The sequence below is a fragment of the Erithacus rubecula genome (genome assembly GCF_903797595.1).
Source record: "Erithacus rubecula genome assembly, chromosome: 1".
Taxonomy (NCBI): Eukaryota; Metazoa; Chordata; class Aves; order Passeriformes; family Muscicapidae; genus Erithacus; species Erithacus rubecula.
Window position 1 is genome coordinate 69128962 of NC_136658.1, and position 17948 is coordinate 69146909.

Consider the following 17948-nt stretch of genomic DNA (forward strand, 5'->3'; position numbering starts at 1 on the left):
CCTTCACTTTTTCTGAGTACACTTCTTGTCAAAAGTAGCATATTAAAATACAATTTCTATTCACAGACAATAAAGCCTTTATTGTTGATTTCAAGCAATGAAACTACACCACTGAAGGGAAACTGCATTTAAGGCCTGTAAAGTACAGTGTGAGCTGAAGCAGAAAATAGCATATTCAGTCTCAGAATGTTCAGTTTCTCTTTCACAGGGATGGTTATGGGGCAGATTCAAGCACTTTCAGTGAAAATTCTGTTCACATTTAACAGATGAACCGCTGCAAAAAATCATAGGCTCCTTCTCCCCCCCAAATATAGATTAAAAATACCATAATTTTATGTAGTTCTTCTGTGACTATGTCAACCAATGTCTGATTGCAAGACTGCAAGTATTACCTGTCCTTATCCACAATAACTGTTGTAGGGTAAGACTGGTTACTTTTATTCCCAGTACCTAACTGGCCGTATGAATTGGCTCCCCAGGCATATATCTGACCTTCATCTGTTAGCACTAATGTATGTGCATAGCCACAGGCAACCTGTAAGGAATAATAAAAAGAAGAAAATCTCATTTTTATGTAAAAATAAGTTAATACAGATAGATGCATCTTATGCTATGGGTTAATGCCATTGATTCTATACTAGTGTAAAAATTACAAATATAGGTAAGTTTATTTAAAAATGAAAGGAAAGTAGATGAGGTGACTTTGGGGAAAAAACTATCAATGAGAAAGCCTGATAGATAATCTCAAAAGCAGAGCAAAAAGAATAGCTGGAAATTTAGAAAGAAGGAAAACTATATGACAAATTTGACCAATATGCAGAAAACTGAAGATTGTCTTGCATTGACCTTGCTCCATGGGCAAGTGCACCAATATGAACAGCTAATGTCTCCTTTTCTGATCCTCTCATCCCTGACTGACAGCCACACAAAACTGCCTGCTGCCTGTGCCAGCTCTAGTGCTCTGCTGGGATAACTCCCTGGATGTGTTCAAGGCCAGGTTCACTGGGGCTCTGAGCAACCCAGTCCAGTGGAAGGTGTCTCTGTCCTTGGCAGGGGGTGGATTTTTAGGGTGCTGTTCAACCCAGGCCATTCTGAGATTCTCTAGACTTACATCACCGGAAGAAAACTCTCACAGTACAGTCTGAGAATTACACAAGATAACCAACAAGAACAATCAGCAAGGACAGAGAGGGAAGAGACAAAATTCTCCATTCTGATGGCAGCACACAACTGTATCAATTTATAACCTCCCCTGGAAACCCCCTCAGTCCTGCTGAGCTGCCTCCTCACATCAGATTGTTCAAAAAATCCATTTAATATATGCAGCACATGCCCCTCATACTGACAGATACAGTGGCAACACTACTAGCAACATTCTTGCTCTGTAGGAGTTAATGTAACTTAGTAGAGATAGACTGCTACCAAAAACCAATTTACATTGTTCCTAACTAGCTCACCTGTCTTTGTATGGTTTGCAAAGAGACACCATGAATACATATTCCACTGACATCCATGAAGCATGTGATGTAATTTAAATGAAATAAACCATCAAGTTATTTACTGAGTGGAGATCTATGATACAGTATTAATCAATATCAAGTAAATGAAGTGGATGGAAATAGAATCTAAGCCAAAGTTGCTGGAGCATCCACTCTCTAAATAGAAGAATAAATACAGGGGAATATAATACTCACTTTATTATGTTACTATCCAACAGTAGTTGCTACCAACAAAGCTACTTTCTACATCCTAGGCCCTGAATGTAAAATTATGTCATTAAATGAGTTTATTTTAAAAGATTTTTAAAATCCATAGCTTTCCTGAGTAAATGTAATATATAGCATCCAAAGTTCAGAATGCTCTTGCAAATTTTCACTAGGTTACAAAACCTACGGTTCCTAACAGCTTGTATCACTTTCCTGACAGCATCTTCTATTTTGCATGAATCAATGAAAAACTTATATAGTGGCAGCATAAGTCCTGCAGTCACTTTAAATACTTCTTATTAGCTAAGAGAAGTTACCAGTTTGCTATTTACACTGGTGGCAGCCCCACTATTTGGTGGAGTGCAACAACCTCCAAATGTCAAGACTAACTGTGGAATCATCCCAAATGTTTGCGAAATGCAGTGGGAGGCAATTTGTTCAGACTCCAACACCAGTAAGTCACTGTGGCTGGAGTGCAGTTCTAAAACAAAAATTAGCCTGCAAGACAGACAAAATGCTAAACTGCAGCATTTTCCCAGAAAAAAAAAAAAAAAAAAAAAAAAAAAAAAAAAAAAAGGAGGGATTAATGAAGAATGGAATATCCTAGAAAGACTGTTATTTATTAAAATAACAGAAATAATTTTTAATTAACTTTCACAGGAAAAGAAAGAAAATAAACATTTCTAATGGTCTAGTCCTCTTTAAGTAAAATCCTGACCTCGCTGAAGCCAATGGCAAAATTCCCACTGAACTCCACAGGGTCACAGTTTCTCCCCTGTTGGCAGAGGCCCATTTTAGGACACAGGTTTTTTACTCTGATGCCACTTCAAACAAGTCTCACTATCTCCTCCAAAGGCAGCATGTGCTGCCTGTGGGGCTCTTGCAGAGGCTCCTGGAGGGCTGGGGAGGAGCAGCACAGACGTACCCGCTGCACACGAATGCCCTGCAGGGCTGCGATCCGGCACGGCGTGGGCTGGTTGCCGCTGCTGCCCAGCCCCAGCTGGCCATTCCCATTGTACCCCCAGACATAGACCTTGAAACAGAGACAGAGACCTTTAGCTCTTTGCTACTATTCACTTACCTTTTTGTTTGTTTTAGGTAAACACAAACATATTCTCACACATACCTACCTATATCAACACATATACACACACGTTTTTCTTTAAAACGCCAGTTACATTCTCATCTAGAATTCTTAACTTCCACATTCATGCTCTTTAGGAGCTAGACTACATAGGACTATATTTTAATATTATCATATGAAGAACAGAAAATCAATGATTCATATGGCTGCTTGCCAGAACAGAGTAAATCCAGCATAATACTTCCCATTTCCAAAGAGCTGATTTCTCATTCCAAAATCTTCTAACAGAAAACACACTAGAATAGGTATTGAATGGAAGCTATGCACAACGGTTTGAGTAGGCAGCTTTATGCTAAATATAAGAAAAAGGGAAAATACTGAGCTCTGATAATTTCAGTGATGTATGTTTTACTGCAGTCAATAGCTACTTAGCTCTAAACTTAAGTGTTTGGAAATACAGAGCTAGCAAAATGTATACTGCCCAATATCCTCAGCTAATATGAACAAAATTAAGAACTCTACAACCTCTTTGTATCTTTGTGGATAAAAAAAAGTATGAGAGAGATTCAAGAGGTACTCCAGTACAACAAATATATACAACATACTTTTGTTTTCTCTTAAGATGTACGAATATGAGCACTAAAAATTCACTCAGCACTCATATTCATTGATTATTCTCACACACAATACTTCAGATTCTAGTACAGACAATAATTTATTTGTTTATGAATGCTGAAGACAGCAGTGGTATAATAACAAAAGTTTTTATAAGCAGTATAAGTAGCTAGACTCGAGGGAGTCTGGAAATGTAAACTTCCTTTCTGAATAATAGCTCTTTACTACCAGGTTTGAAATTATCTACATGCCAAGTTATTACATGAAGTAAAATTCAGTCCAAATATTCACTTGAAATTTCTTACCTCTCCATTTTCCACCACAGCCATAGAGCACATCTGTCCACAAGCTATATTCACCACTATTTTATTTTGTAGGCAGCTGGTAACTCTTCGAGGAATTGGCTGATTTGCTGTTGAACCAGATCCAACCTGGCCCGAGTTATTATAACCCCATGTGTATACCTGTTGCAAAAGAATTGTCATCAAAGATGTCTTTATAACATACAGTTAAAAATATATATTCAAGAGACAAAAAAGCTGTACGAATAAAAAATTTTATTTTTATGTGAAAGTGGGTATATTGTTTTACAGACCTAGGAAGACACAGAGGTTTACAACTGCACCATTTCTAACAAAAATATGCTGATCTCAGTATTTATATATTCCATTCTTTTATGTTTCTTCACTCGAAGGTAAGAGGAAACATGATGCCTGCAGTCAATGCTGGAAGAACCCATTGCTACTTTTCTAGAACCCAAACTTTAACAGCTAAGTGACACAAATGGCACCTCAAGGCAAATTCCGGGAAACTTTTTACTTTGGCAGGCAGAATTCCTTACAGTGAATGTTATTTACATTAACATCAGTTTTAATGCCATTAAGCATTTAGAGTACAGCATAGGAAGGAACTACATAACTTGTTACAAGCAGATGTGGCACAAAATCAGTGTTCTGCACACACTCCAAAACAGCTACACCCTCACAAGTTTCAATTTTTTAGAAATATTTGTGTTACATCAGCACTGTGAGGATTGCAGGAAGCAAGGTCTTCCTGTTTCTCCCATACATGAATTTCATTGAGAGAAAAGAGATTTTGGTTCCCACTATACTCACCTCTCCATCAGAGGTTAACACCATAGAATGGTGAGAGCCACAGGCAACCTCAATGACTTTCTTGTTCACCAAGTTGGTAGAGACTTGACAGGGAACAAAACCATGATTTGTTGTACCATTGCCCAGCTGACTATAAGCATTATGACCCCACGTGTACACTTCTCCTTCTAAAACAAAAATGTAAAGAGCAGGTTGAAAAATCTCTACTTTTCCAATGAGTACACAACATCAAATTATTAACCAGAAAGTCAAATTCAGTAACAACATGCATACTGAAATGTATAAATACATATATGACTTACGGGGCTGTTCACCCCATGGATGTACCAATGCTACCTGGCTCACACAGTGTTGACCACAAATACAAAAGGATAGCATCACCATAATCATAATAAAGGAAAACATACTGCTGCAAGAAAAGGGATGGTGAAATACAGAAGAAAAAATGATGAAATGACAGCCAGAGTCTAAATTTCAATTTCTTTGTTACTGACAATCAATCAGAATTTCATGTCTTAGCCTGGCACTGTTTCCCACTTTGGAAAATGCAAATAATAAGCATTGACTCCCTTACAATATACATATTCCCCAAGAAGGGTTCACTCAGAACTACAGAAGCAAAACATGCTATATTAAACCAATACTTCTCTATAATAACTGGTTATATTTAATTATTTTATCCTATCAGAAGTGAATAACAGTTTCTTCAGTTCACCTAAATGTGAATGTAAATTTCCGTAAACGTGAAACATGCAGCACAGAAACATACAGGAAAGTGGAAATGATAATAATTAACTGTGTAACATACAACAGTCCTCTAAAAGGTAGGTTAAAAAAGGCTGTGCTGAAGAAAAGCTATTAATGCAAATGGAGTTATGAGTAAAAATCATCAAGATGAGTTCTGGACCTGTTTTTTGGCAGTACTTCATCATCAGGTTAAGGAGTATGAGTGTGTCAGTGGGATCTGCCAGTAATGAAGCTCAGAGGAATACAGATGCATACATAAAAGAAGCATGCAGAATGGTCTGCCATGGAGACTGGAGAAAATGATGGAACACAATTGAATGTAAAAAACCACAAAATTCCCTTCACCTACTTTTAGTCATAATCCAGAATACTGAAAAACATTTCCTCTCATTAACAGAATAAGTGTGAATATCATCAATTAGGCTCTAACAGAACCACACTAGGAACATAATGTTAATCATTTTTCCTCAAGAGTAACGTACTTAATTATGAACATAAAAGCCACTACCACAATGCAGATAATAGAGTGTTGCTGCAGGAAGCATGAAGGCTGGGAGGCAACATAATGGGTTTTTAAAGCACATCCAAAAGTAGGTACTGGAGGGAAAAGATGCATTTTAGCTGAAGAAGGCACTAGAACACAGGAGCATAATGTAGCCACTAATACATTTCAAGAGCAATCAGAAGTTTCAAACTTAAATGAGAAGTGAAAGAAAAAACCCTTCCAAAAGTAGTAACAAGATCAAAGTAGGGCTTGAAAAACTTTTGAAAATTACAAGCTAGATGAATGACATGTCGTATTTGCCAATTAAAATGCTTTTGACTTAGCAGCCCAGAATACTCAACTCTCTTATGTTACCAGCCCAGACCTTTCACACCTAATGCATGAATTTCAGTGGACTCTCTGAAAAAGCAGTATTTTTCATTCAGATCACACTTTACCTTCGGTAGCAAGAACAACGTGAGGGCCACTTCCATAACTCAGGCAGGCTATCTTTTTGCCACATAGGGAATCTAACCTCCTTGGCTCTATAGTGCTCTGCATGTCTCCTGTTCCCAAACAGCCACTGCAGTTCATGCCAAGCACAAAAACCTGTAATAAAAGAATCATACTCATAATTTAGGATGCAAAAGAGAACCTCCTCCAAAAGTCAACTAGTGCACCCTCATGCTCAACAAACGTCTAAACAGATCAGCTGACTCAAGGCCACATACAAAAGATTCTTGAACATGTCCAAACAAAACAAATCTCACAACTGCATCAGGATTTAAACCCTGTTATGGCAATTTTTTCCTAGTACTGAATCAGAACTTCCCATCCTGCAGTTTGTGTCCACTGCTTCTCATCCTGTCATTATGCACATGCAACAAATATCCAACTCCATCTTTTCTTTGTTCTCTCATTGTGATGAGAAGCCTTAAATTTAAACTGAAAATGTTTCAGTAGCAAACAAAACAATCAGACATTTTTGCATGCAACTTTCTCTAGCTGTACTATTATACTGGGCTTTCAGAAAAACATAAACATAACTGATTAAATATGTCATGTTCATACACACTCTTGGACCATTACCTCATCATTTTCAGTTGTATACAACACTTCATTACCAGCACTACCAAAGACACAGGCTTGACGAATTAACTTGATCTCTTCTGAGGAACAGAGAGAAAAAATTGGCCATTTCCCAACATCCAGCATCTTCAGGGCTGACAACAGTGTTGCCTCCAAGGCCTAGCATTATTAAAAAATACTATGAAATACCTGCATAGAGAGAAATATATGTCTTTGCATAATAAAAAATTAGGTAAACACCATCATCTTCTTTTTCAGCCACATACCAGAATTTTAATTCTACAATACTTGAAAGGAAGACATGAAATAAACATATAAAATATATAATGATGTAGAAATAAAGGATCTATATTTGTGGAGAAAAGTACCATGTACAAGGTTAAATGGTAAGGTTGTATTTAAATTACATTCATATATTTCATTATATTAATATACTATATTCATTGTATTACAGAAAATACAAGTGCTGTCTTACAGAGTTAAATATAATTACAGAATTCTGTAAGACAGCATTCCAATATAAAGTGTAAAATGTATATTCAAACATTTAAATCTGTATATTTTCCCTTAATGCTAAAATTGCTGTTAAAATAAGAAGCCATAAAAGAAGTCTGCCCAAGAACACACTTATCTTTGAGAAATATACATATTTGTTTTCATGTATGTATTTTTTCTACCTCTAAATTATACAAAGATGTGAATACATTCTAGTTTGGAGTCTGAAGCATGTTATATCAGCTATAAGCATATCTCTTTTTCAATTAGTATCACTGACTATGAAAAAATATACACAGAAATATACAGAACATTAGAAAATCAAAACCAAACCTCTAAATTAATCCTAAATTAAATTATTTAGACAAATACCAGCTAATCACACATTTCTTTATTATATACTTCTGAGGAGGAGAAGGCATGGCCATCTTCACAGAAAAAAAAGTTGTGGTTTTGATCACACCAGTTCTTTCCCCATCTCCTTGCAGCAACTAACTGACCAACTTCAGCCAAATTTGCAAGTGAAAGGGAAGTAAGATTCTGCTGACACAATCAGCTTGGCAGCAGGCAGCTGGACAAACAGACATTATGTTATGAAATAAGTCAGTGAGTAAGTAGGTCCAAGCTAATCTTGGCAAACACTGTTCCCTGTGACACATAGCAGGGTTATCAGGGATGAAGGACTAGAATCCATATGGAATCGGTCTTGGTTCATCTGCTGTTTGCAGAATAATTTCTTTTATGTCAAGAGGTTACCATTTATTCCACAGAGAATTTTAGGCCCTCTTAAGATATGATAATAAATACTAAAAGCATCAGAGACTGTTCTTCCAACTTCATCAACAATACTGCATCCCACTTTTGCTCAAGACTGAAGAAGCCTTGAATTCAGAAGGACAGCCAGAGTGTCCTTCAATTTTATAGATTCTTTTATTGGAATAATGTATCAGTTTCTTTATAATGTGGGCTCTAAATTACAAGTGTTTAGTGGGTCAGAACACAGCTGCTTTTTCTGTAATTTCATTCTATAAAGCTCTCTTGTCCCATCCTCACAATTAGCAGGTTAAAAAACCAAACTGTAGCATTTGTTAACACTAAAATAACATACTGAAACAAAAAAATCACCAACTACTCTTATAAGAAGCACCCAAGGAAATACTTATAATACTGATCAAAAAAAGAGAAAAAAATCCATAATCTCATAATCTAAATCCTGTCTCTGGTATTATTAGTTACACTCAACTCAGTAAGAGATATTCTTCCACTTTTCAAGCCTTTGTCACCTCACCCAGTTCCACATTATATTTTGTTTCAAAAATACAAAAACCAGCTTCAACTCTTAGCCTACGAATATTTATATCCCATAAGTGATCAGTTCCCTCATTATATTGTACAAAGTCATGAAAGGCAGACGTAGACAGGAATCTCAGATGTTATATGAATAAGCAAGACTTCTTCAGCTAGTATAATTTCTTCTACTTCCAGCTTTTGTTTTCTGTCTACCTTGAAAAGTACTTGTACGCACTAAGCTACTGCTAAAAGGAACATTTAGAGCAGAGCAGTACAGAATTCCCAATACAAATCAATATTCTGACCTTGGCACTGACTCCTTGAGGAGGAGGTTCATCCTCCATATGGATTTGTGCTTGTGTCACCCTGCAGAGACAGAACTGTGGTTAAAGTCATCATATCATATTGCTGCAACAATTCTTTCTGAAACAATGCACACTTAATATTAAGCCCGAACTGTCTTCTTCTGTATGCAGGGGGTTGGGGAACAAGAAATGTTCTCTCAATTTTGCTTTTATATACAAGTGTACTTGTATATAAAGTGTACTGTGATCAGTTAGACTCTGCTCTTCTGTATTCTTACCTAAAATATTCATTCTAGACAAAACATTGTTTTAAAACAAGCAGGAAAATTAATCAGATTGTGATTGGAAAGAGAGATGTTTTATGAGCACCATAGTCCAATGTCTTTTCATTGCAGAATAAATAAATTGAGAACCTTCCTGACATAATGCTTTATGACATTTCTTTCAGCAAAGAAAAAGCACACTGCTCAGAGAATTAAATTTCTGGCTTAAGCCTTCAAATGCAATTATTTCAGTTCTATTCTGAAACCAATGTTAGAAAAACATTTGTGTCTTTTCAGGTTTACTGAGAGCTGCTAAAAATTTCAATCTGCTTCAGAAAATATTATCAGCCCTGTAAATTACCTGTATAATTTCTATGACATACATTATTAATAGAAACAGATTTTCAAACCAGATGTTTCTTCACAAATATGCACAACTTTGCTATCCTAAAATTATTTCCTAACCTAAAGCCACGCAACTCTGTTTTCAATAAAACTACAAAAACAAGAAGCAGCTCTGAATCTGTACAAGCCTCTTACACTATAACAATGACAAAAGTTTTGCACATCATTTTCTTTGAGGCACATTGGTTCAGACATAGCTAAAAATCTGTTTACTTCTCACATAAAATTACATGTCTGTAAAATTCTAACTGTAGGCAGAATAGCATCCAACAAACAAATTACCATTTCACCGAGTTAATTTTCACAGTAATACACATTAAAACAGGTATCAAATGTAACTGCATAAAACTACCTAACTTTCTATTAGACATGTCTCTTATGTAAGACTTCATGCCATAAGACCTAATCAGATTACATAAAATAGATTAAATTAGTATGACTTAAGTATTATAAATGTTAATGATTAAACATGTAATCTACGGAATAAACAGACAAAAATTATTTTCATGAAACAAATAAAAACCTGAACAACTGCTGCATCTTGTCCACACTGAATATGCACAACTGTTAAGTTTAAGCTTCAACAAAACCCACAAATCTGCACACACAAAGTGTATTTTATACACCTAGTCTGAGACATTAAATGAAGAATTCAGCTTATGTGTGAAAGTCCATGGTGAGTTTAAAGCTCAAACACACAAACTGAAACAACTGGAAGTTAAATTATATTCCCTTTCAACTAGAACAGACTAAAGGGCTGGCTCATTCACCTGCACATCAATACTGCTATTTGAGATGACCTTGGGGATCCCTAACACCAAACTGTGCTGGCAGACACGATACAGGACCCATGGGATCTCCACATATCCATGCCAAGCTGGAGCAGCAGCCAAGAGCTAAATGGCACCAGACAGTTCTGCCTGTGCAGCTGAGCAGAGCCCTGAATAAGCACACACAGCCATTTCCCAAGCTTTACACCTTCAGGGGAATGCAGGAACATGCTAAGCTCTTGTGGTTATGCAATTTCTTATTTTCTTCAACATACTTGTTCAAACAACAAGAATGCAACCAGTTGATTTTGTGTACATCATCTCCATTTAAAATAGAAATAAATCCCCAAATCAAGGTCTTTGCCTGTACTACTGAACTGTTCTGAAACATTTAATTTCAAGTATGCCAGTGGTCCTGCTGTGAAGCTGATTATCGAGGCCATCCAATATTTTGCAGCATCAATTTCCAGCACTGCCTGGCAATGCTGACATATGCTACCCACTTCTTGATCATCCTCAGCCTACACTCAGACCCCAAGGGAATAATTACTAATTGAATTTTCCAGCTTAAACAAATGTAGAATTCCATATTTCCTTCCTTGAGCCATTTGCTACAAATCTGATACCCATGATTCTTCAGATCCTAGTATTTCACTTCAATTGTATCTGTGTAGACAAAAGCATAGTTTCATTTAAAAAGCAGTTGATTTGGTAGTATAAAGATTCATTGTGATCTAACCACCTCAGTTAACTAATAAAAAGTGATCCACTTCATTACTTTTCAGATGGCTTTGCCCTGACTTTTCAATAACTAAGATCAGTTACATGTCCTCCCAACTCAAAAGTTAGAATGTGTTTTAACTTACATATAATCATGATAAAATTACCCTACAGCTTCATTTTCAGTTTGCTCTGCAAATATAGACGCCTCATTTCTGAGCAACCCCCACAGGAGTACACAGAGTGACTCAAATTATGCCAGTTTATTCTTTTATTCAAATTAATCTCTTCTAATAAAACTACATATTGAGTGACACATAACTGTATCTGCAAAGTCGTTCTTCCTAGAAACCTATCATTGAATTAAGAGTATATATTCACCTGGGGATCCCAAAAATAATGACAAAAAAATTATTCCTATTTAAGAACCATTCTTGTCCATATACTTTTAACATATTAGCCATGATTGATATTTGCCTACTTGCAAGAATTTTCCTCCAGAAAAATAACCATTGGCAATGCAGTCAAGCAAAGAAAAAGCAGTATTTTCATCAAAAATGAAAAGACAAAAACCTGTATATTTGAGTAAATCAGGTACAGGAGAAAAGCATATCCTACTTTTCCAGACAAATTACTGGGTTTATCTGCTAAATCTAATATGTACATAATTGCTACAACCCCTTAGTTTTAAGTAGCTAGTCACTACATTTTTAAAAAATTCAATACTTAAGAAAGTAAAAAGGTAACGAGAACTATTTCTCATGCATTGAAACTTTTTTATAATTTTCACTAGCTTTGTTTCCCCTAAAAAATTCCTAAGTGCAGATCTAAAGGAGAAAACATCATTATTATAAACATCCATTTCTTAAGGACATGCACTGCTTCTGGATACAAAAATATTTATACTAAATCTCTTATCTGGAATCCAAGTACAATTAAGAATCTGGACAGCATACTCTGGCAGTCTGAGTTCAGGTCTTGGCAGCTAAAAGTTCTGGCCCTTGCTTTGGTCCAGCCACCACAGATCTTCAAGTAAGACATGTTTCTGCAGTATACATAAGATTGAGTTAAAGAACATAAATACTAATTCTAGTAGCCAAGCTTCATTAGCAGTCCAAGACCATTTAACCCTAAATATTTAAACAGGTTCACTGACTCATTTGAATGTAAACATTCTTGTAGCTTCTCTCTCTAGGAACTTGGCAAGCAAACAAAAATTTTCAGAACTCCATTTAGTACTTCCTCCCACTTAACTTGAGCATTTATGAATCTTATCTGCTGATTCAAAGGTCTGTCTGCAGCTTCTTCCCCAAGGACTCTAACCACAGGCTTAGGAAAGATTACAAAGAAAAAGACGCAGAGAAAAGGGACACGATGAGACTTTTAGAAAGGGAACCTAACCTCTTCTGATATTCCTGATTTCTCAGCAGTTTCCAACCAGAGAAGTCATTACATGATGCTAACCTGTCCAAGCAACTTTGCAGGAGAGATCAGGTCAGCAATATTGCCAACATGTACTCCTATTGAACGGGTCACTTTCCTTTCTAGGAAGACTATTTTCAAAATTATCTTCCTTCTTCGAGTACACTGAAATGCCAGTACTACATCCAGTGCTGACAATAAATTGACAGAACTCAGCTTGTCATTCTTTCTTCCACTGAGGTGGCATTTTCCACTACCAAGAAATTGCAGACCTTGACAAACAGTGAGTGATTGTCTTTCTAACTCCAGCTGAAGTATAATCTTCCTTTCTTGTTTCACGACACCAGACTGTGAATTCTTTGCTCCTAACGCAAGTTCACTGTTCCACTCATTACACAAGCACATCAACACACAGTTTAGAGGCTACATCCAAGAAACTCTTTATTGGCTCCACCTCCAGAGACAGAACTTCAGCCAAAAGTATCTTGTCTAACACCATCTCTCTTTTGGGATGACACTCAGATCCACCTGTTGGCTCCAAGGATGGACCTCTAGCACGACCCCAGTGAAGTTTCCAGAGGTTCATATGCAGAATGCATATCCTAAGTGATGGCAAGATAAGTGCTCATGTTAAGTTTCTTCATTTTTCTCATTCCTGTGCCAGTTACTTTTTCCCCTTTAGAAATGTCTATCAGCATCATTGATGTAGAATAGTGGATTGTTGACCAGCCCTCAACAAGAGAGGAATCAACTGAAAAAAAAAATCATCATCACCCACAAGAAGGAAAATATTGACAGCAGAAATAAAAAAATATTCCCAAATTCTGTTCTCATTTTACAAACCCTAAAATCAATCTGAAAAAAATAAAACCACACCTTTGGCTATCCATCTACTTGACTTTAAAAAAAGAAGATTTGAAGAAAGTGGCTGGCAACTAGTGAGAAGCTATATAACAAACAAATGAAAGACAGAAATGCAAAGGCAAGAATTTATTAAGAAATTAAGCCTCCAGTAGACTTACTGAAATGTCAAAGTCAGCAGCTAAAAAAGCCTGATAAAGAAAATGTCAATCAAAACACATTTCCACTTAAAAGTATTTACACTTCCTTCTACACATGCAAAAATACCTTTTCAAGGCAAACAAGTGTTTCAGATCATGGAAACAATGCAAGAACTACTACAGGTGCTGAAAAGTATTATAGAAAGATTCTGGAGTCACTTTGACATAATTACTGGTTTACTTCTCCAGTAAAAGGAAAAAAAACCATAATGAGCATTATCTCTAGATCTTGAGATGTGTTAAAATAATCAAGCACTTTGTCAGACAGACTCTTGAGAACAAGATGTCATTCCTGCACTGCAATCTAACCTAATGTAATCTAATGTAACCTAAATCTACCCTGACGTGCTAAAGAAAAACATCTGCCCACAATTTTGCTACGACTAATCCAAGATTTTCAGAAAATTAACTTGAAAAGCTCCTTCTCTTTGGTGAATTGTTATCCAAACTTCAGTTCCTGCAATCTATACAGAAACACAAACATAATAAAATACAACTGATGCAATTGTTGGCTCTTGCCTACTTTATATTCTACATAAAATTTCATTTACCACACAGCTGATTTGGTAGAATTGAAAACTTATCTTCATTTTGACCTTCCAATATGAGAGGTCACAGAACCAGCCTTAGGGAAACAAAACTAATCCAAAGATTCAGTTTAGGAAAAAAAAAAAACTTTCTTAAAAATATGGACCAGGCAACAGAACAAAACCATTCAGAATTGTGCAGAAATATGCAAAAGAAACAGCTTTTTTATTATTTTTAACAAAGTTAAGGAATTGTAGTACAGAAAATATTAAAGCTTTAAGAAGCACTAGCAGGTCAGTTGTCCAGGATAAACCATGTAGCAGCCTCAGATGTCAGGTGGCATTGTATCTGTATGTGGGAGACTGACAAAGTCAGAATTTACCTAGGTACACACATCAAACAGGTATCATACACCTGGAGCTAAGAATTCTGATGGTTAAAACTCCTAATCTTGGCTGCATATGAAGATACTGCATGTCATAGGAGAGAGATAAAACAGTAAACAGAATGTGTATGAGAAAGAAAAGTTATCCCACGACCTCTACCAATAAATTATACTGCTAAATACCCAAATGTACTGTTCCAGTCTTCTGATGCTGAACATCAAGTGGCAAGAGCATTAGATCTAACACACAGAGGTTTCCCAACCCTTAAAAAATAATTAAGAGACATGTTATTCTTTTAAGGTAAAAGTTTGAGCATCTAACATTAAATCTACTCACTGCAGTAACCCACTCCAAACTGCAACATGTGATATGCATCATGATGCCAAGGCCATTTTACCTCAACTTTACCACTCCCTGGTCTTATTTCTATTATTGTTTTCACTTACATGATTAAAGAATGTTAAAAAAAAAAAAATTCTCTGTAACAAACTCAGAATTACTTTTGCCAGTTCTTACTCTTGAATTGACACTTTACCTCTTCATTTTCCCTTTGCTTAAATATGCTCTTTCTAGTCCTTATTTCTAAAATCCTTGTGGATGGTTAGAAGTTGTTCTCAATACACTTTTAAAAATATTTTTGAATGCAAATTCCAAATGGATTCTACCTTTGGAACAAAACAGCTTTTTACCTTCTTTACTTTCTAGGGGCTCTCAGGACTCCTGTACAAGCAACATCACGAATTAATCCTCTTGATTTTTCCAAGTTTGCCCTTCTAAAACTAAGAATTTCAAACCTGTTTAGTCACCTATTCTGTTTTTATTTATTTAATCTAATTAAAAATGCAATCCAAGACCACAAGCTGACTGATGAACCACCTTTTTCCCAGAATTTTCACACTGCTTACCTGAGAGCAAGTCTAAGGCAATTCAGTTTTGCATATTTGGCAAGCTGACAGCAGTTGTATGTAAGATCCTCTGAATCACTGTATGTCTAAATGATGCCATCATCTGTATCTCTCAGTTGTTCAGCCTGGACATGAAGAGGCTCCAGGGAGACCTCATTGTGGCCTTTCACTACTTAAAGGGGACTTAGAAAGAGAGGGAGAGTAACTTTTTACACAGGCAGATATTGACCGGACAAGGGGGAATGGATTTAAACAACAAGAGGACAGATCAGATCAGATTCCAGGAAGAAATTCTTTACTCAGGTGGTGGTAAGAGCGTAAGCAGTTTGCTGAAAGAAGTTGTGGATACCTCATCTCTGGCAGTGTTCAAGGCCACTGGATGGGGCCAGGGGCAACCTGGTGTAGAGAATGGCATTCCTGCCCATGGCAGGGGGCGTTGGAACCAGAGGATCTTTAAGGTCCCTTCCAACCCAAACCATTCTGTGATTCTACAGTTTAAGAAAGAAATCCATCTGTGACATAATTCCTGACAGTATCTCAGTAAGTGATTCTTATACAAATCCAACTCTTGTGGACCATAGCATACACCATCAAAAGCTCTTATAATTCTCTTGTCTCAAAGCAATGACATACTTGACTCTTTTTCTTTATCCACACAGTCTCTTCCTGCTACTCTATGGCCCATCACATCATTCACATCCTGCATAATTCTGTCACATTTATTTCCTATATCTGGACAGTATTATCTCTTCTATCAACGCTAAGCAGAACGATTGCTTCTAAACGTTTCCTTTACCCTGTGTTTGCTTTCACATCCTCCAACATGGAATCACAGAATGATCCGGGTTGGAAGGGACCATAAATACAATTTTGTTTCAACCCCTGCCATGGGCAGGGACACCTTGCACTAGACCAGGTTGCTCAGAGCCCCATCAACCCAGCCTTGAACCACTCTAAGGATGGGGATCCTCAGCTCTCTGGGCAACCTGTTCCAGTACCTCAACAACACAGTGAGGATATTTTTCCTAACATCTAATCTAAATGTACTCCCTTGCAATTTGAACTTGTTCTCCATTGTGCTATCATGACACTCTCTTGTAAATAGTCTCGCTCCATCTTTCCTGTAAGCTCCCTTCACCTATTGGATCCTTTCATCAACCCAAATGGTTTCTGATGGTGCACAAGCATCGCTCCCTACAGACCTCACCCCACTCCTAACCCGAGTAAAACCTCTTTGCTGACCGTGCCTGATACTAGAAACTTCACTCGCCCAAGGAAACGCCATGAAACCCTCCCATCGCCCACACAATAAATAAACAGTGTTTGATTTCCAAAGTATCCTTTCTTTTCCTTTAAACCATGACGGGTCGCCAACCTCGGTCCGCCCGTAGTGCCGCCACCACCATCACACCTCGGCGCACCTGAGGGCAGCGCGCTCCGGCACCGCACCGAGGGGACTCCAGATAGAGAGACAGATAGACAGACACACAAAGACACACACAGAGACACACACAGAGACACACAGACACCGCCATCCCCGCTATCGGCCATGTACAGACCGGCAGCCTGAGAGCGAGGCCCCGGGGAGCGCAGCCCAGCCCGGCCCAGCACACGCAGCCCGGGCGGCCTCGCCCTGCCCCAGCCCCGCTGCCCACCGCGGGCCGCCCGGGGCAGGGAAGCGCAGGCAAGGGGGGGAGCCAGCCCGTTCCCTTCCCTCCCCTTCCCACCCCCGCGCTCCGCTGCTCACCTTCCTTCCCCGCAGGCGGCCGCGGCTCCTCCCCCGGCCCGGGAAGATGCTGCCGCGCTCGGGCGCCTCCTCAGCGCCGAGCCGGGAGGGCGAGGGGAAGGGGAGGGAAGCGGCTGGCACCTCCCAGGGATCCACCCACTGCAGCAGGAGCCTGGGGAGCCGCTGTGCTCGGAGCCCGGCCGGCAAGGGCCCCGCGGCAGAGCTCTGCCCACAGGGAGAGGCAGGAGCTCTCCTCTATCGCAGGGCCTGCTTGGGAAGAGCCGTGCCCAGGGCGAGCACGGCAGCCGGGGAGACACCGCCGCTTTCCCCTCCGAATCGCAGAATCAATCCGCTTGGGAAAGAGCTCTGGGCTCCTGAGCCCAAGCTGTCACCCAGCACCACCATGGCAGCTAGACCGGGGCACTGAGCGCCACATCCAGTCTTTCCTTAAACTCCTCCAGGGACGGTGACTCCGCAGATCCCGGGGCAGCCCGTTCCAGGCTGTGGCCTGGGCCAAAATACCCGTGTCAGCCACACACTGAGAGACGCATGGTCAAAGGGGAATGACAAATACTGCTCTTCCAACCTGCAAGCGTACATATTTTTTTCCCCCTAAGGAAATGAGAGAATATTAAGTATTCTATTTCTCCCATGGCTAATGTTTAAAATTAAGCACCACCAAAGAGCATGGACTTGATAAGTTTCCCTAAAAGCAACAACCCAGCTGTTTTGCCTGGTTGTGTCTCTTGCCTTGAGTGTGTCAATTGCCTGCTGTTTTGCTGTGGGAAATACTCAGAGGCCCTTGCTGCCATACCCAATGATATTGTTACAT

General features: G+C 38.5%; 1 protein-coding gene across 5 annotated transcripts in view; it reads right to left on the minus strand.

The window, feature by feature from the left end:
* Positions 1 to 17321, minus strand: part of LOC306808368 (RCC1 and BTB domain-containing protein 2) — a 32084-nt gene extending 14763 nt beyond the window's left edge. For 2 of the 5 annotated variants that reach the window (XR_013776001.1, XM_079318907.1), the window contains exons 1-8: positions 17138 to 17321; positions 8931 to 8991; positions 6841 to 6999; positions 6210 to 6360; positions 4521 to 4687; positions 3711 to 3869; positions 2632 to 2739; positions 393 to 535 (exon numbers count right to left, since the gene is read on the minus strand). Coding sequence is in view for 4 of the 5 variants with exons in the window: in XM_079318907.1 (XP_079175033.1) it covers positions 393 to 535; positions 2632 to 2739; positions 3711 to 3869; positions 4521 to 4687; positions 6210 to 6360; positions 6841 to 6999; positions 8931 to 8969 (926 nt within the window). In the remaining variant the exon portion in view is untranslated. Of the gene's footprint in view, positions 1 to 392; positions 536 to 2631; positions 2740 to 3710; positions 3870 to 4520; positions 4688 to 6209; positions 6361 to 6840; positions 7000 to 8930; positions 8992 to 12489; positions 13113 to 17137 lie in introns of those variants that run through there. The other 3 variants (XM_079318909.1, XM_079318908.1, XM_079318910.1) reach the window with 3 other exon arrangements.
* Positions 17322 to 17948: the final 627 nt, after the last annotated feature.